Genomic DNA, 17,471 nt, shown 5'->3' on the forward strand with positions numbered 1-17,471 from the left:
CCAGAGAAGGACAGGGAAGCCTGGCGTGCTGCAGTCCCTGGGGTCTCAAAGAGTCAGACACGACTGAGTGAGGGAACAACTACAAGAATGAATGAAATACTAGAAGCAGTTAAGAAGTGACAACATGAAGACTTAGATTCTCCCAAGTTTTAACAATGTTCACTGGATCCCAACAATTCCATTTGTAACAGAGAACAAATCTGACTCCACATTGAGTCTATGCCTTTAGCTCAAACCCTTGGGCTCCGTTGACTGTGCTTACTCGTGCTGATTCTCCATCTTTTGAAAAAAGAATGTCATCTACAGCCTGAAATATATAGGAAAGCCCATTCTCAAGGCTCTGACCTTGAAAGGTATAACACTTTTCTCATCATATAGAGATGAAAAGTTGCAGAATAGAGAAGAATATTTGTGTTGTCGGAGGTTTATAGGAACAGAGTGACCTGACCTACATGGACAGCTACAAGAACAAAGGATTCTTGACACCAAATAGTTTGCAACAACCAACCAACCCCTGTCCCCACATCCATCCCTTTCTATCTCATGAACATGGTTGTTTGGGACATGAGTCCACCATCTTCTCAGTTTGCTGGCTTTCCAGATAAAGTTGCTGTTCCTTGCCCCAACACCTTGTCTCTTGATTCACTGGCACTGGCCTGTCGTTCGGTAAGAAATAAGAATTCTCATTCTTATTTTACAGGTGAGGAAGCCAAAACCCAGACAACTGAATTTAGACCAGATCTGAACTCACAGGACACTTTTTACTCCACCTAGCTACAATAAATCTGAGGCTTCATGTCCAGCATTAATGTGATGAACAGCAGTAGTCAGGTAGTTTCCAAGATTAATAATTTCCCAAAAGCATTTAACCAGCACCCAGACAAAGCCATCTCAGGGGAGAGGGGTGGAAGAAAAGTAGGTTAACTGGATTTAACTTGAATTTCATCAGTTGCCTTTCAAAGGAACATTTAAAGAGCACAGATGCAACCCCACAGGAGTTAAGACAAGTTTTTGTTGCTTTACATATTTCAGATGCTGTATTTCTTTTCTCTAGAAGTTGAAATCTTTTTTATATGTTCCATTTTCTTCATCATGCTCATGTAGTCTACCTTCCAGAACATGTAAAGAATGTCTATAATGGCTGTTCTTACATCCTTGTCTACTAATTCTATCATCTGTTTCACTTCTGAGTCTGGTTTTTTCTTTCTTGATTTTTAATATGAAAAATCTTCAGATTAATGACTCAGATCTCTTTTTGGGATAATTGAAAGTCACTCAGTCATGTTCGACTCTTTACAACCCCGTGGACTATACAGTCCATGGCATTCTCCAGGCCAGAACACTACAGTGGATAGCTGTTTCCTTCTCCAGGGGATCTTCCCAACCCAGGGGTTGAACCCAGGTCTCCCGCATTGTAGGCAGATTCTTTACCAGCTGAGCCACTAGGGAAGCCCAAGAATACTGGAGTGGGTAGGCTATCCTTTCTCCAGTGGATCTTCTGGACCCAGGAATCAAACCGGGGTCTCATGCGTTGCAGGCAGACTCTTAACCAGCTGAGCTACCAGGGAATCCCTTAGGATAATTAGTAGTCTTAAAAAGTTGCACTCAATCTAGCGTATCAGAAAATAAGATCTTTAGAAAAACAGCTAATACATTTAGTTCAAATGAATTCAATGTAATATGGAATTAGGGGAGATATGAAAGACAGAAAAGTTTTAAAGGACAGAAACTCAATGTCAATGTTGACATAAACATTTGACACAAACCATACCTTCAGAGTCCCTTGGACAGCAAACTAGTCAATCGTAAAGGAAATCAGTCCTGAATATACATTGGAAGGATTGATGCTGAAGCTGATGCTCCAATACTTTGGCCACCTGAAGGGAAGAGCCACCTCACTGGAAAAGACCCTGATGCTGGGAAACACTGAGGACAGGAGGAGAAGGGGGTGGCAGAAGATGAGATGGTTGGATGGCATCACCAACTCAATGGATATGAGTTTGAGCAAATTCAGGGAGAGTGTGAAGGACAGGGAAGCCTGGTGTGCTGCAGCCCACAGGGTCAGGAAGAGTTGGATACGATTTAGCCACTGAACAATATTTACCAAGCACTGACTTCTTCCTCTATTTCTAAGGAAAACGTTTAAAAGTTTGGGTCTGAATTGTATCAATACATTAGTCACTGAAAATAACTGTTTTTCCCCAAGTATTTTTAAATTCAAACAGCTTATACATTAAAGCAAGGGCCCAGATTTACCTATAGAGTTTTACATAAACACCAAAAGTTTCTAAACCATTTTGATTTTAGAAGCACCATGTAAAAAAAAGAAGTGCATATATAGCTTAAACTTTATAACTTACATGTTGTTGAAGTACTCTGCTTGAAATCCCATTTTCTTCCAATTCTACCTGAAATAAGAACAGCTATTTCCAACATGTAGATTAGAAAACAGAAGCTGGCAAATGAAGCCAAGTCCTGAATTCAGAGGTCATGGGTAATTTCTTGGTCAATATTTTCAACTAAAACCTTGCTGCCTCGAGATTTTGGTCAACTCATCAAACGACCAATCAAATTGAAAACTCTTCTCATTTTTGCTTAGTCACTCAGTCGTGTCCAACTCTTTGCAACCCCATGGACTGTAGGCCCCCAGGCTCCTCTGCCAATGGGATTCCCCAGGCAAGAATACTGGAGTAGGTAGCCATTTCCTTCTTTAGGTGATGTTCCCAACCCAGGGGTTAAACTTGGGTCTCCTGTATTGCAAACAGATTCTTCATCATCTGAGCCAGTGAAGGAACTGGTACTCAAACCTAGAACTGACCCTAAAGCTATGCTTCCTACAACTAGGAAGAGAAAACCCTACAGATGGATTTAAGTATATCCAATGTATTTTCCCAAGCCTGACTGTGTATGTGTGTGTACATATAATGAGATTCCCAGGTGATGCTAGTGGTAAAGAACCTGCCTGCCAAACTTATATGCAGGAGATGTAAGAGACACGGGTTCAATCCCTGGATTGGGAAAATCCCCTGGAGGAGGGCATGGCAACCCACTCCAGTATTCTTGCCAGTAAAATACTATGGGCAGAGGAGCCCGGAGGGCTATAGTCCATGAGGTTGTAAAGAGTCAGACATGACTGAAGTGACTGAGTACATATATTGTGTGTGTGTGTGTAATGAAATTACATAACCAGGTTATGTGCTCATAGTGCTACAAAGGTTCCCTAACAGAGTAGACTGTTTGGACTCAGACATCCATCTCTCCACTTACAATGCAGGGGGCCCAACAATGCAGGTTCCTCATTCCTCACTCTTGCTGAGACCAGAAAATTTTATCTTCCTGAGGAACAGAAAGGCACTATGGAGCCACACCCACTCAGATCCTTGCTCCCAAGTATACCGATCACCTTTGTAGGGTCGAAGAGTCGGACACAACTGAAGCTACTCAGCACGTGTGTGTGTATATATACATGTATCTAACTGTTTATGGGTAACATTTTGAGAACAAGTGTGGTTTTTCTTTCCTTTTCATAATCTCCCAGGTTTATGGTTTTCAAGTGAAATACAACACATATATGGTACAGAGCACAGATCATAAACTCACAGTTCAATGTAGTTTCAAAACCTCAGTACATCCAGATAACCAGCATCCTGATTAAGAAACAGAGCAGTACCAGTCTCTTGTTTCTTCTTCTTAAGGTCACTTTCTAAGGCAGCTTTCAGTATTCAGAATCCAAGATGAATGTCTATCAGGAGCCACAGGGAAACAATATTCATTTTCTAACTCAAAGACCAGAAAGAAAGAGATAGGGTATAAGGCTCAAGAGGTTCATTTTAAAAAATTATCTTTATTTAGGTTCTGATTCAGCACATGTATCAAAGGCTAATCAACATAAAGAAGTAAATAAGACATTAATTGGAAGTCTTACATCTCTCTAAATTCTGACCAAGAAATGTCAAGATTGCCACTATTAGCAGAACTCCAACCTAGTCAAGTTGTAGACAAGCTATTATGAACGACACACAGTGTGCACAGATACGCAGAGGCCAAAGACATGCTGGCACTTGGCTCTCTCCTCTTCCTTGCTGATGTCTTTCCTTGGGACAGTCCACTTTTGCTTTCCATGCCTCGTTCCAAACAAAGTCCAAAGGCTCAGGGTCAACCTGATCCAACACTCTTCTAGAGGAATGCATTCTCAAACTGTTGTGCCTGCAACTTTGCTTTTGCCAGGATGAAGTTCAGATCGAGATGTACAATACAATCTAGATGACAGTGCAGACTAGGTCAAGAACTAAAGTTGAGCAGTAACCCAAGTTAAGGCATGAATGCACACACACACGCTTGCACACACACATCACCCACACTATCATGAACAGAAGATTCCTTCCATTGCCTAGCAAGAGGCAACCAGGGCTTGGCAGTTAACCAAAACTGCTGAGCACTCTGGAACAAGCTCCTGATAATTTTATACTAACAGCTGTGTGTGTTTTATCCAAAAAAGAAAAAAAGAGAGAGAGAAAGAAAAAGGAAAGAAACTAAAAAAAAAAAAACAAAAACCTAACAATAACAAAAAAGCAAAACCAAAACAAAACCCCAAAACCTAAAAACCCCTTAATCTCTTACAATGGCTCTTGAGCATGGAACTCACGTAGCAGCGTCAATGGCTGGCTCTTTAGTAATTTGGAAATAAAAGGTTGTTTTACTATGCATTTCTTTGGTAGTCATCGCTACAAAGTTATCAGTGTTGGTTACCTATAATACAAGTACTAGATAGAAGAATCAAGTTACGCAGAAATTATTTCTTCTGTATTGGTAAGATAAAAATAGTGAGCTCTCCAAGCACAAGTTACTATGCTTTTTCTTGCCTTATTGTAAGGGCATCCTCTACAAGCAAGGCTTCGTGCAGGAAAAGTTCATGTCTACCTAACAAAGGGCGATAACATATTCTATCTTTCTACAAGTGAACGGTTAACAAAAATTCACATTATCCATTATTTCTGGTCACATCAGTGAGAAGCCAATTACAAAGGGGCAGCAGCAGCACTTGGTGTCAAAGCCACATTCTGGTCACACATTCATTCCATGGTTGTGGTCAGGCTCTCAGGAGATCAAAATTTCAAACTCCTTTCAATGAACAAAGGAGTGAGTTAAATCAAATCTTAAATACTTCCACCATCTGCCACATCACTAGAAGTCTGTCTAGAATGCCAGCATGCTGGATGACAGAGAGCAGTTCAGAGCCCAGAGAGGCATCAGGTGTTAGGGAAAGTAATTTGGTTTTGTATAAAAGGCATGGTCATCTGGCGACAAGTACTTATTCTATTAGCAGCACAGTGATAGCCAAGGGTCTCTGTCAGTGAGACAGGAAAACGAAGCTATTGAACCTGCTGTGGCTCCCACCTGCCTTCCAAGGCCTCTGGGAGTCAGTCCAGGGTTGCGGCTGGGCAACAGGAATAGCAGAAACTGCATTCAGCCCCCAAAAGACATGCCCCAGGTATGTCAGCTTCCTGTGGGCGAGGGGGCTTTTGCCTTTGTGGGCTTGAGGTGGAAATCTTTGGGTCCTTGGGGGCTAAACAACTGCCAAGGAGCTGCCCTAGCAGGTACTGCCCAAGTGTGACAGGCTCCCCATGGGGTTATAAAACACTCAAACAGGACCCGAAATGGCATCAGTTCAAAAGAGTAGTGTTTGTTCCATCAATCCAGAATGTCCACTGGGAGAGGCAACAGATTTATAGTGAAAAAGTGCTATTTGAAGGAGCTGTGTATTATTTTTCAATGAAATGACTAGTCTAGGGAAACTGGTGTCACCTTCCTGTAGAAATCTGAATGTTAAGAACCTGTCTCTAGAAGGCATTTATCAGAACTGTTTGCTCCTCCAAGTGCTTTTTCTGTCACCATAGGACAATGTTTTAACTTTTGTGCTTTCCGGAGATCACTAGCAAGCAGAGGGAAGGTCATTAGATTTTAGACCCTCTTGTTTGCGTGCAAGACCCTCCATCCAACAGCACTGAAACCTACAGTCTTGTAGAAAATTCCTGTAAACAGAGACCATAATTATCCTATAAGAAAAACTGAGAACTGTACCATGCAGACAACACCTGTTTGCCTGCTCTCAGAATTCCTCAAAATGGCCAGGTGCCAGGAGGGACAATGAGCCAACGGCGAAATCCCCAGGTTAGACAGGACCCCATCTGATTGAATTAAAAACCTCAAGCCTCAATAATCAAATGCCAAACTTCTTCCCCATATTTGAGAACTGTACTATGATTATGTATATTACACATTATAAATAAAATTTACATAGATTTATGATTTCTTTTAAACAATTGAGGAGCGATGCTCTCAGTTTGGGGGTGGAAACTGAAAGAGCCAGAAAAAAAAAATCCTATTGTTGCTTTTACTCTCAAGCTCTTAAGATGCTAGTCAAACACTATTAGCCAACAAGACTTTTTCTCATCCTGTAACTCTTAAATATGCATTTGAAGGCAAAAATGGAGGTTTCTCTACTGTACAATATTAAGTATCTACAATGTTATGGTTCCTTATACTTAGGAGTGTGTTCAGTAAAGAGCTAGCTATGAGAGGTGGTAGTCACAAAACATGGACTCTTAAAAATTACGGATAAATTAATTTTCAGTTCTCTGATTATATCCAACAGATACACATTCTTATCATAAAATATACATTCTCTAGTAAGTTATTTCCATCCACAGCATATATAAATATGCAAACACAGGTGGTAAAAATCACTTTACTACCAAAGTACAAAACAGTAACTGCTGAAAAGCCAAAATAAAGGTGTTCTAAGTGTCAAGAAAAGAGTGACTTCACAGTGTTCCACTTTAAAGTGAAACCAAACAATTTATTTGTGCTGAATGAATGAAAATAACGCATTCAGGATATACTTCTTTGAACACTGCACTTGTTTTTACTGGGCAAAATAAGCAGTCCTCAAGGCTAATGTGCTACTTGCCTCTACAGCTCTTTCCTGCTAAGAGATAAAGTATTTTGTGGCCATTACGCCAAGGTATTCCTATAATGTTCATTTCAAACAGTATTTTCTAATAGTATTTTTGCACCTTTAAAATATCTGTTCGAACTCTATTTTAGGGGAACACAAGTAAAGAATGGAAAGGGAAAATAGCTGTTTTTGTTACAATCACACTGCCTTTGGCAGCAGAAATCACACGGCACGTTCTTATCAGCCATTGCAACCACCGGTGGGTAGTTAGCAACTCACAGGAGAGGGGGCCAGCGTGGGTAGGTTAACATCAGGGTAAAGACAGAATCACACCTAGATATACAATAATTATCCATCCCATGTATATGGAAAAGATACAGCCATGTGAGCCAACACTTTAGGTGACCTCTTTTACAAGAGATGTGGGTGTTGAGATATACTGAACATACCCCATACGAAGCATATCTAGCTCTATTAAACATGATCTTGGGCACTGTTCCAGCTAACTTTCTGTTCTGTACTGAGAGCTAGATTTTCAAAGGTCTGAACTGTAGTGCTGAATTATTGGTATGCTAGGTAAACACCATTATATTGGGGGAGATGGGGGGAGTCAACATCTCAGTAATTTTCTGCAAATTCATGGGAAAAAATATAAAAAAAGAGATCCCTTTTTATTTTACAAACCTAAAAGCCAGGAAAATGAAGCTCTGGGGGCCAAGCGAAAAATTGCACACTGCTGCTTAACTACCAAAGAGTCGAAAAGCCGAGGTCCCAGCCAGGGAATGGACGCACATGTAGATTCAAGTAGAACACCGATGGAAAAAAGCCGTCTGTTTAGTGTTGTAGACCCACAACACTGGCTGCGTTTCCGACACACATTTACAACACAATGAATAGTGAAGCCTAGATAACCTCAGTGCAAATAAGTCAGATCCGAATATGCCAGGGAAGGAAGCCTTTGGCGTCGAGTCGACGGCTCCACTGTATGAACGAGTCCCCGCGAGGGGTCTGGACTAAGCACATGCGTTAAGGCTGGGAGGAGGGGTGCACCGAATGTTGAGAGGGGGCAGGCTGCGAGGTGGCTGCCGAGGGGACCGCGGGCTGCATGGGTGGCGGAGGTGGAGGTGGCGGTGGCTGGACGGGGGTCTGTGTGTTGGGAGACGGAGGCGGTGTGGGCCGTTTGAATTTGTCAGGACTGTTGCTTCTCCGCGGTGAAGGCCTCTGTAGAGAGGACAGGAACAGCAGGTCAGACCAGGCATACAGGCTCACCCCTAACCCAGCCTGACTCGGGCTAAGGCTGCCCAGAAGCAGACCCACAGAGACAAAACACCAGCCATGTCCTTATCTGTCCCCAGTGGTTTTCAAACTCATTGTGAAAACTTCAACAACGTAGAGTGTGCATTGACACCTATGAAAAGGCTACACAAAATCACTATGAAATGTGCATTAACCAAACGACTGGACTTGGGTCCTTCAATGAGACTGTCCAAAAATGAAAAAACAGCTTGTCACATCCTCCCCTTAAATTTTTTCTGTTATGTGTCTCCAGCTCCTTCCATCCCTCAAACAAGTTTTCGATGTCCTGAAAGCTATGGCCCAACCAAAAATATCTGCTTTTATGTAAAGCTCATCAAACCAGCATAACAGTTTCAGAAACATCGTACACACTTTTTTTTTTTGTAGAATAGGGTTATTCTTTTCAAGATTCCCTCATTGGGAACATCCTCCATTCTACCCTGTTCTCAAACCTCTATTAGCAACATTTCCAACAAGCCTCTTATTCAACTACATAGCCAGCTCTAAAGAAAACACTCCACTGAGTAGGGTCCGAACCAGATACACATAAGGTTCCTTCTAATTTCAGGAAAGAAAATTCTGGATGAAACTAGAAATGAATCTAATTTCAGGAAGAATATTGAGGGTCAGCGAACTGTGAAGATGCAGATAATAAATACTTTTAGATGTGATGGCAACCAACAATAATTCACTATAGCAAGGAGCTGGATAGAGTTCAATCACGGCATTGGCAAGAGTTCAAACTACATTTCATGAAGGGCAATTTTTCAAAGAAAGTGAAGGTCAAGTTTCTGCCTCCTGAGAAGGATTTTAGTTTCAACACCACAATGCGGCATTGAATCGTTGGGAGATATCTAGAAGTTTAAGATGAACTGAAGGAATAAGAGAGGTAAAGTGCCAAGGGCATCAATACCAGCTCCCATGTCCCTATACCAGTCGCTACCACCATCAGCCATAAAGTGCTGCTTCCTGCAGATACTTACTGTGATACCATGGGACGCTCCCATATGCTGCACGTGAAGACCGGGGGAATTGTAATAAGACATTCCGGCTCGAGTCAGTGAAGTTGGTGGCGTGAAACCAACTGTGTGACTTGCATATGAGAGACCTGAAATATAACAACAACTTGTGAGTATTACTCTGGACTCGACTCTCTGGTGTCTTAAGCATCTAGGAGGCTTAAAAATAGGTAAGTTCCTGGTGGTCTAGTGGTCAAGACTCCATGATGCCAATGCAGGGGGCACAGGGTTGATCCCTGGTTAGGGAACTAAGATCCCACATGCCTTGAGGCCAAAAAAAAAAATAATGTAGAAGTTCTTATTCATCCACAAAAATGCAAAAGGATAAGAGGAGTGATGGGCTCACCAAATGGCCTGATGGATGGATAACAAAGGATATAAAAGTCAAGCCCTAGAACAGACTAGACAGTCCAGATAAAAGTCCATGTATAAATGGTCAGATGATTTCAACGAAGGTGCCGGGAAATATGCAATGGTAAAAGGGTGGTCTCTTCAACAAATGGTGCTGGGAAAACTTGACATTCACATGCAAAAAGAATGAAACTGGAGCCCTAACTTACACCACACACAAAAATGAACTCAAAATGAATTAAAGACTTACACATAAAACCTGAAACCATTGTGCTTTGTACCATTTATTAAATAAAAACTATTTAAAAAAAGAATAAAACCTGAAACCATAAAACTCCTATAAGGAAACACAGGGAAAAGCTTTATAACGTTGGTATTGGCAATGATTTCTTAGATATGACACCAAAAACACAGCCACAAAAGCAGAAATAGCCAAATGGGACTACAGCATACTAAAAAGCTTCTGCTCAGCAAAGGAAATAATCAACACAAAGGTAACCTATGGAATGGGAGAAAATATTTATCAATCATGTATCAGATAAGGGAATAATATCCAAAATATGTAAGGAACTCATCCAATGCAAAAGCAAACAAACAAATAAGCTGATAAAAAATGGGCAGAGAATCTCCGCAGACACTTTTCCAAAGAAGGCCAACAGATGGCCAATAGACACATGAAAAGATGCCCAACATCATTAATCATCAGTGAAAAGCAAATCAAAACCACAACAGGATATGATCTTACATCTGTTAGCACAGCTATTATAAAAAATAAAAATAAACATTTTTACAGGTCGGCAAAGATGTGGAGGAAAAGGGAACCCCCTGCACTGCTGATGGGAATGTAAATTGGTGTGAATGCTACAGAAAACATTATGGAGCTTCCTCAAAAATCAAAAACAGAACTACCATAAATGATCCAGCAATCCCACTTCAGGGTATTTATCCAAAAGAATTGAAAACAGGACCGTGAAAAGAAATTTGCACCCACAGGTTCATTGCAACACTATTCACAGTAGCCAAGACATAGAAACAGCCCGAAAGTTCATCAGCAGATGAGTGGATAAAGAAAACATGATATAAACATGCAATGTTTATATTGCATAATAATGAATAGCCTTTAAAAAGAAGAAAACTTTTTTTTAAAAAAGAACATGGATGAACCTGGAGGACATTATGTTAACTAATGTAAGCCAGGCACAGAAGGATGGATACTGCACAACAACACTTACACAAAGGGTCGAGGTCTAACTCACAGAAGCAGAGAGCAGGAGGGTGGCTGGCAGGGGGCTGGGGTCGAGGAAACAGGGGAACTGTTATGTGATGGGTGCAACGTTTCAGTTTGATAAGAAGAGTAAGTTACAGAGATATGCTGCACTACACTGGACCTATTTAACAATACTGTACAGAACAGTTAAACAGGTGTTAAGAGGGTAGATCTCATGTTAAGTGTTCTTATCGCCACTAAAAAAAAAAAGTCAAGGCTTGAGAGGAGTACAACTGAGACATTACAAAAGTAGAAGACAGGAGAAGAAATAAGAGTAAAGTGGAAAAAATAGAGTGAAGAGGTAAAGACCAGATGCAAGGAAAGGGAAAGTGTCAAAACATACACCAATAATAACAAGACCAAACCTCCCTGTTTGCTGTAGCCACAAAGGCACGCAAAAAGCCACCACTGAAAACTTGGCAACCTCAGGATAATACATGAAGAAAACAAAAACCCCTATATATCCCAATGTTCCTCCCGAAAGAAACAGATATTTAACCACTTCCAGAATCGAAGTTTTCAAATTGTGGTGCTGGAGAAGGCTCCTGAGAATCCCTGTGACTGCAAGGAGATCAAACCAGTCCATCCTAAAGGAAATCAACCCTGAATATTCATTGGAAGGACAGATGCTGAAGCTGAAGCTCCAATACTTTGGCCACCGGCTGTAAAGAGCCGACTCACTGGAAAAAACTTTGATGCTGGAAAAGTCTGAAGGCAGGAGAAGGGGATGACAGAGGACAATGTGGTTAGAGGGCATCACCGACTCAATGGACATGAATTTTAGCAAACTCTGGGACACAGTGAAGGACAGGGAAGCCTGGGCTGCAGTCCACAGGGTCACAAAGAGCTGGACACAACTTAGCAACTGAACAACAACAACCTCTCCTTCAAGGCTCGTCTCAAAAGCGCTCTTAGCTGGTAGCTCTCTCTCTTTTGAAATTCACTTGAAATTAGTTTTTTTAATTATAGCTTCTAATTTTATCATAAATTTTTTATTTTGAAATAGCTTATGATTCATAAGAAGTTGCAAAAATACTACAGGATCTTTGTCTACCCTTCACCCAGCTTCCCCCAAAGATATCTTACATAACCGCAGTACGTTGTCAAAAACAGAAAATTGACATTGGCCCCAAACAAGTGACTAAGATACAAACTCATTGTGTGTGTGTGTGTGTGTGTGTAATTACGTACAGGTGTAACTCTATCACTTGTGCTGATCCAAGTAATTATCACCACAATCAGCATACAGAATTGTTACAAAACCACAGCAAACTCTTTGTGTTGTCCCTTTAATTGTTATGCCCTCTCTCTAATCCTAACCCCTGGCAAGGACTGATCTGTTTTCCATCACTGTAATTTTCTCACTTTGAGCATGCTGTATTAATAGACATGAAATTATACAGTATACAATCCTTTGAGATTAGTTTTTCATTCATCACAATGCCCCTGTGATCCTTCCAAGTCATTGTGTGTATCGAGTTACTTCCTTTTTAGTGCTGGGTAATACGTCACTGAGTATGGATGCCCCACAGCTTAACATTTTAGGGGAGATAAAATATATAAAACTCATTATATTTGGCCTTGCATTAACAGTATCTTATTTCTTATGTTTCCTTAGGCCCTGTTGTTGATCATAAGCATTAGAGGCCAGAGACCATGTCTTACAAATTTTCTTTTTCTCCTAAGTTATAATCATCATACATCTGTCCCTCAGGCCCAGGAATATAATAAAGGATAAAAATCCCCCAAAAAACCTAAATAGAAAATGCCTCCTAAACAGAATACTGTGGCTTTATGAAGTTATTGTTGGAATAAATTGCTCTTGCTCTACTACAGAAATGCATTGCCTAGAGAAAAATTTTAAGATTTCATTGTCCACTAGATCAAGATTGTGAATTTTTAAAAAATGATTCATTAAAAGCAATTCATGACAAAATACCACTAAGCAAAATGAAGATACCAACGTATATAACCAACAGAAAATCAACTACGGAAAGGGAAGTTGCAAGACGTGGGGGAGGGGAGGCATGGTGAGAGAAGACACTGGAAAACACTAAAGTACCAACACTGACTTTGGGTGCACGGATTCTGGATGGTTTTACGAATACTTCTGCTTCTTCCAAGTGCCCCCAAATTCCCTCTATTACACCTCTGCTAAAGGAAAAAAAAAACAGCAATCAACCACCATACAACCAAACAAAAGGCAGAAGTTTGAAGATTCTGTTCCTTTGGAGATTATTTTAGTTCTACAAGTCATTCATGGAAACACCGTCTCTGTGAACACTCACACCCTTAGAGATGCGAATTCTTCTTTAGCTCTCCCTGATCTAGCTCTGTCCTCATCAGTCCATCAGGGCTGCTCTGGCCAACGTAGGCAGCGTTTCGGTGCTGCCAGCTGCACTGCTACTCTCTGCTCGTTATTGCAATTGACCTTGGGGCAATGAGGGACAGAGCTGACCCTCCCTTCTTGCTGAAAGGCTCTGTCTTCACCTCAGTGATATCAGATACTGGTTTTCCTTCCCCTTCCCCGGGAGCAACTTCCCAATCTCCTTCGCCAGGTTTCCTTCCATACATGACCTCTAAATATTACAGTCACTTGTGGATCAGATGGGAGGACTTTTCTCTTCTCCCTCTACCTTCCATGACTAGGTGATCTTATCTATTTTAGTAGCTTTAAAATAGAGTTTTTATTTTAGGATAGTTTTTGGTTTACAGAAAAGTGGCAAAAATAAGTATAGAGAGTTCCTGCACTTCACACAGTCAGATTCCATATTATCATTATTTGATCACACCACATGATTTGCAGGATCTTAGCATCCCACTCCAGTACTCTTGCCTGGAAAATCCCATGGACGGAGGAGCCTGGTGGGCTGCAGTTCATGGGGTTGCAAAGAGTCGGACACGACTGAGCGACTTCACTTTCACTTTCATGCACTGGAGAAGGAAATGGCAACCGACTCCACTGTTCTTGCCTGGAGAATCCCAGGGACAGGGGAGGCTGGTGGGCTGCCATCTATGGGGTCGCACAGAGTCGGACACGACTGAAGTGACTTAGCAGCAGTTCCTCAACCAGGGACTGAACCCACGACCTTGGGATTGAAAGAGTGCAGTCCTAACCACTGGATTGCTGGGGAATTCCAACATACTCCCTATTATTAACTTTTTATGCCACTGTGGTACTTTTGTCACAACTAATGACACATGACTACTAACTCAGTTCATACACTATCTGGATTTCCTGAGGTTTTCCCTATTGTCCTCTTCCTGTTTCAGGAATCCATTTAGGATACCATGTCCTATGCATAGTTGTCATGTCTCATTAGGCACCTCTTGGCTGAGATAGTTCCTCAAATTTCCTTGTTTTTTTATGACCTCATCAGTTTTAAGGTGTACTGATCAGGTATTTTACAGACAGAGTGCCCCTCGACTGTCTGACATTTTCCACGTGGAGTGATGGGCTTTGGGGAGGAAGACCGCAGAGGAAAAGGCCTCTTCTCATCACATCATATCAAGGGTGTGTGTGAGCTAAGTTGCTTCAGTCATGTCTGATTCTCTGTGACCCTATGGTCTGGAGCCCACCAGCCTCCTCTGTCCATGGGATTCTCCAGGCAAGAATACTGGAGTGGGTTGCCATGCTCTCCTCCAGGGGATCTTCCTGATCCAAGGACCGAACCTGCATCTCGTATGTCTCCTGCATTGGCAGGTGGGTTCTTTACCACTAGTGCCAAACGGGAAGCCCTCATATCAAGGGTACATACTACCAACATGACTGACCACTGTCGATGTTGACCTTGATCTCCTGGCTGAGGCAGTACCTGTGAAGTTTCTCCACTATAAAGGTATTCTTCCCCCTTCCTTTTCACACTGTATTCTCTGCAAGTCCTCATCTGCGATCCACATTTAGAGATCAGGGAGCTAGTTCAACTTCCATGAGGACAGAGTATCTACATCAATTATTGGGCATTCCTCTGTAATGAGAGATTTATCTCTTCTCCCCGTTTACCTGCTACTGCTGCTGCTACTGCTAAGTCACTTCAGTCGTGTCCGACTCTGTGTGACCCCATAGACGGAAGCCCACCAGGCTCCCCCGTCCCTGGGATTCTCCAGGCAAGAACACTGGAGTGGGTTGCCATTTCCTTCTCCCATGTGTGAAAGTGAAAAGTGAAAGTGAAGTCGCTCAGTCATGTCCGACCCTTAGCGACCCCACAGACTGCAGCCTACCAGGCTCCTCCATCCATGGGATTTTCTAGGCAAGAGTACTGGAGTGGCTTGCCATTGCCTTCTCCGATTACCTACTTAGTCATTTAGTGCGAACTGATGGATATTTGTTTTCTGTTTGGGTTACAATCTACTATTACACTATTTGTCGTTCAAATGTTCCAGCTTTGGCCTTCGGGAGCCCTTTCAGTTAGCTCCTGTGTCTCTTGGAACTATCCTTATCTTTGTGTTTTTTGCGCTTCTCCTTACTATGTTGGCATTACTGGAATATCCACATTCATTTCATACATTCCGTGCCCCAGGCCCCAGAAACATACATTTCTACAAAGAGCCTCAGTTCTTTTAACTGGAGAATGGAATCAGAAACCAAGATAGGGGCAGCAGCTTTATTTGTTGCTAGTGCGGTACACATCCTTTTAAAAACTTCATTATTCCCCATGCCTGATGCAGGCACATGAAAACGTGCTAATTGGGAATGGCTTTTTCTTAGGCTATATAAAATAGTGAACAACTTAAAAAAAAATTGCTGGAAAAAATAATACTCTATATAATCCACACGTAGAAGTCCACATATAAGCAAGAATTTTTCGTTAAGTTCTGGGAAACGTTCCTTTCAATCAAGTTGTGAGATAGCCCTCAAAATATTCCAACAAGTTAGTGAAAATACAAGACTGCCAATGATAACCAGAAATGGTAAGGGAAGAAGAGCCAAAATACTTAAAATGGAAATGAAAACTATACAAACAGCACAGTTCCACTAAAGAAGTGATTAGATATTCATAATATTGAGAACCACAAATTCTTTCAATAAAAAATGAAGTGAAAATAAAACTTGAAAATTCAGATGTTGCTCATGTATCATGCACGTAATGGACTAGAAATGGGAGTAATTCCACTGCCAAAAGGAGTTTATAATCTACTTTGATGATATTCTAGAATTTCAAAGATGGTACAAATGTTCTCATTAAAGCTGGCTGAAATTTAAAATGAAAAAATCTAGTTGTTACTTACTATGATGTAGTATTAATGGGCGACCAACTAGCTTGCCTATACCAGGAAGCCCCACATTATAGCAACAGGGGCAGCAAAAGCCAAAATTCTGTGCGTGCAATACACCTTCCTACAGAGTATTTGTTTCCATAGCAGTTAATACTCCCAACCAAGGTCTCACTTTTGTTTTTGATTTCTTCAGTGACCACAACACTACATTTAATGAATCAGAAATCACATGCATTTAGGTTTAACTAAATCAAAGAAAACACTAAATTATACTTAACATGAATCAGCATCACTATGAGCTATAAAAGCCTTCCTCTTTCTTGCTTCTTCCTAACTCATGACTTTCTTCCCCATCAATAAATCAGAAAGCAAAGAAGACCTTTATCCTCCTGGTAGTGAAACCCAAACGCTCTTTGGGGAAACCTGAGAGACAGCTCAGGAAAGAAGCTTCTGGAGAGATCTCAAGGCCACTGCAGAGCAAGAGAAACAGACTCAGGAACATCTTTTGGGGCAAGAACAAGTGATGATTGTGCTGAAGATCCACAAGAGAACCCTGTCAGATGCCCGAGAGCATGCCGACCCCAACTGGACAAAATTTGCCACACTTTGTGTTGGGCTTTTAAAAAATGACCCTTCTAGAGATGTCCTTGGTGGGCCAGTGGTTAAGACTCTGCACTTCCACTGCAGGCAGCATGAGTTCGATTCCTAGTCGGGGAACTAAGATTCTGCATGCCACGTGTGGCTTGGGCAAAACCAGACAGACAAACAAAACCCAAAAAGTGTGACCCCTCTTACAAAAAGTCATAGCAGCATAGTGCTGGGCTGGATCCTAAACTCACAAAACCAAGCCATTTTTGCCTCCTGCTGTCCCTCAGCCACCTGCATCGCTGCGGCACTTCCCCTGTCAACCTGAAGGGCGTCCATCCTTGGTGTCGCATTATTACAACAGACAAAATGAGATGACAGCCTAACGTGCAGCTGTTTCACAGTCCCAGGCCACAAAACCTTCATTGCTGCCACGCTTTGAAGCCATCACCTCACTTTATTCTGCTGTGAAACTGTCCCTCCAGCTCCCTTCCCCCACCCCCCACACTTTTCCCCCCAGCTCTGCTGAAAATCTGTTTACCAGCAAGCACAAGAAGAGCAGCCTGGACACTTCAGTCACAAGACACAAGCCCTTGGCCGGCTGCCTTTCTTTCCTCCCTCCACTCACTGCCCTCCCTCCCTTGCCTTCCTCTTTCCTCCCTGCTGGATCATTAATTTGCCCTCCTGGCCCGAGAGTCCCAGGCTGTGTGGGTATGGAGCCAGGGACCCCGGAGAGAGAGTTTTTTGGGGTCAGATGAAGACAAGCCTGCCTTTGAGG

At 41.9% G+C, this 17,471-nt stretch overlaps 1 protein-coding gene across 1 annotated transcript in view; it reads right to left on the minus strand.

The window, feature by feature from the left end:
• Positions 1 to 3,824: 3,824 nt before the first annotated feature.
• The window catches only part of CCDC6 (coiled-coil domain containing 6), a 112,443-nt gene continuing 98,796 nt past the window's right edge, over positions 3,825 to 17,471 (minus strand). The window contains exons 8-9 of the mRNA XM_055425668.2: positions 9,238 to 9,362; positions 3,825 to 8,179 (exon numbers count right to left, since the gene is read on the minus strand). Coding sequence (XP_055281643.1) covers positions 7,985 to 8,179; positions 9,238 to 9,362 — 320 coding nt within the window. The 3' untranslated portion in view covers positions 3,825 to 7,984. The remainder of the gene's footprint in view (positions 8,180 to 9,237; positions 9,363 to 17,471) is intronic.

The sequence above is a fragment of the Moschus berezovskii genome, chromosome 12 (assembly GCF_049115385.1).
Source record: "Moschus berezovskii isolate FMDL1 chromosome 12, NW_MosBer_1.0, whole genome shotgun sequence".
In the NCBI taxonomy this organism is placed as follows: domain Eukaryota; kingdom Metazoa; phylum Chordata; class Mammalia; order Artiodactyla; family Moschidae; genus Moschus; species Moschus berezovskii.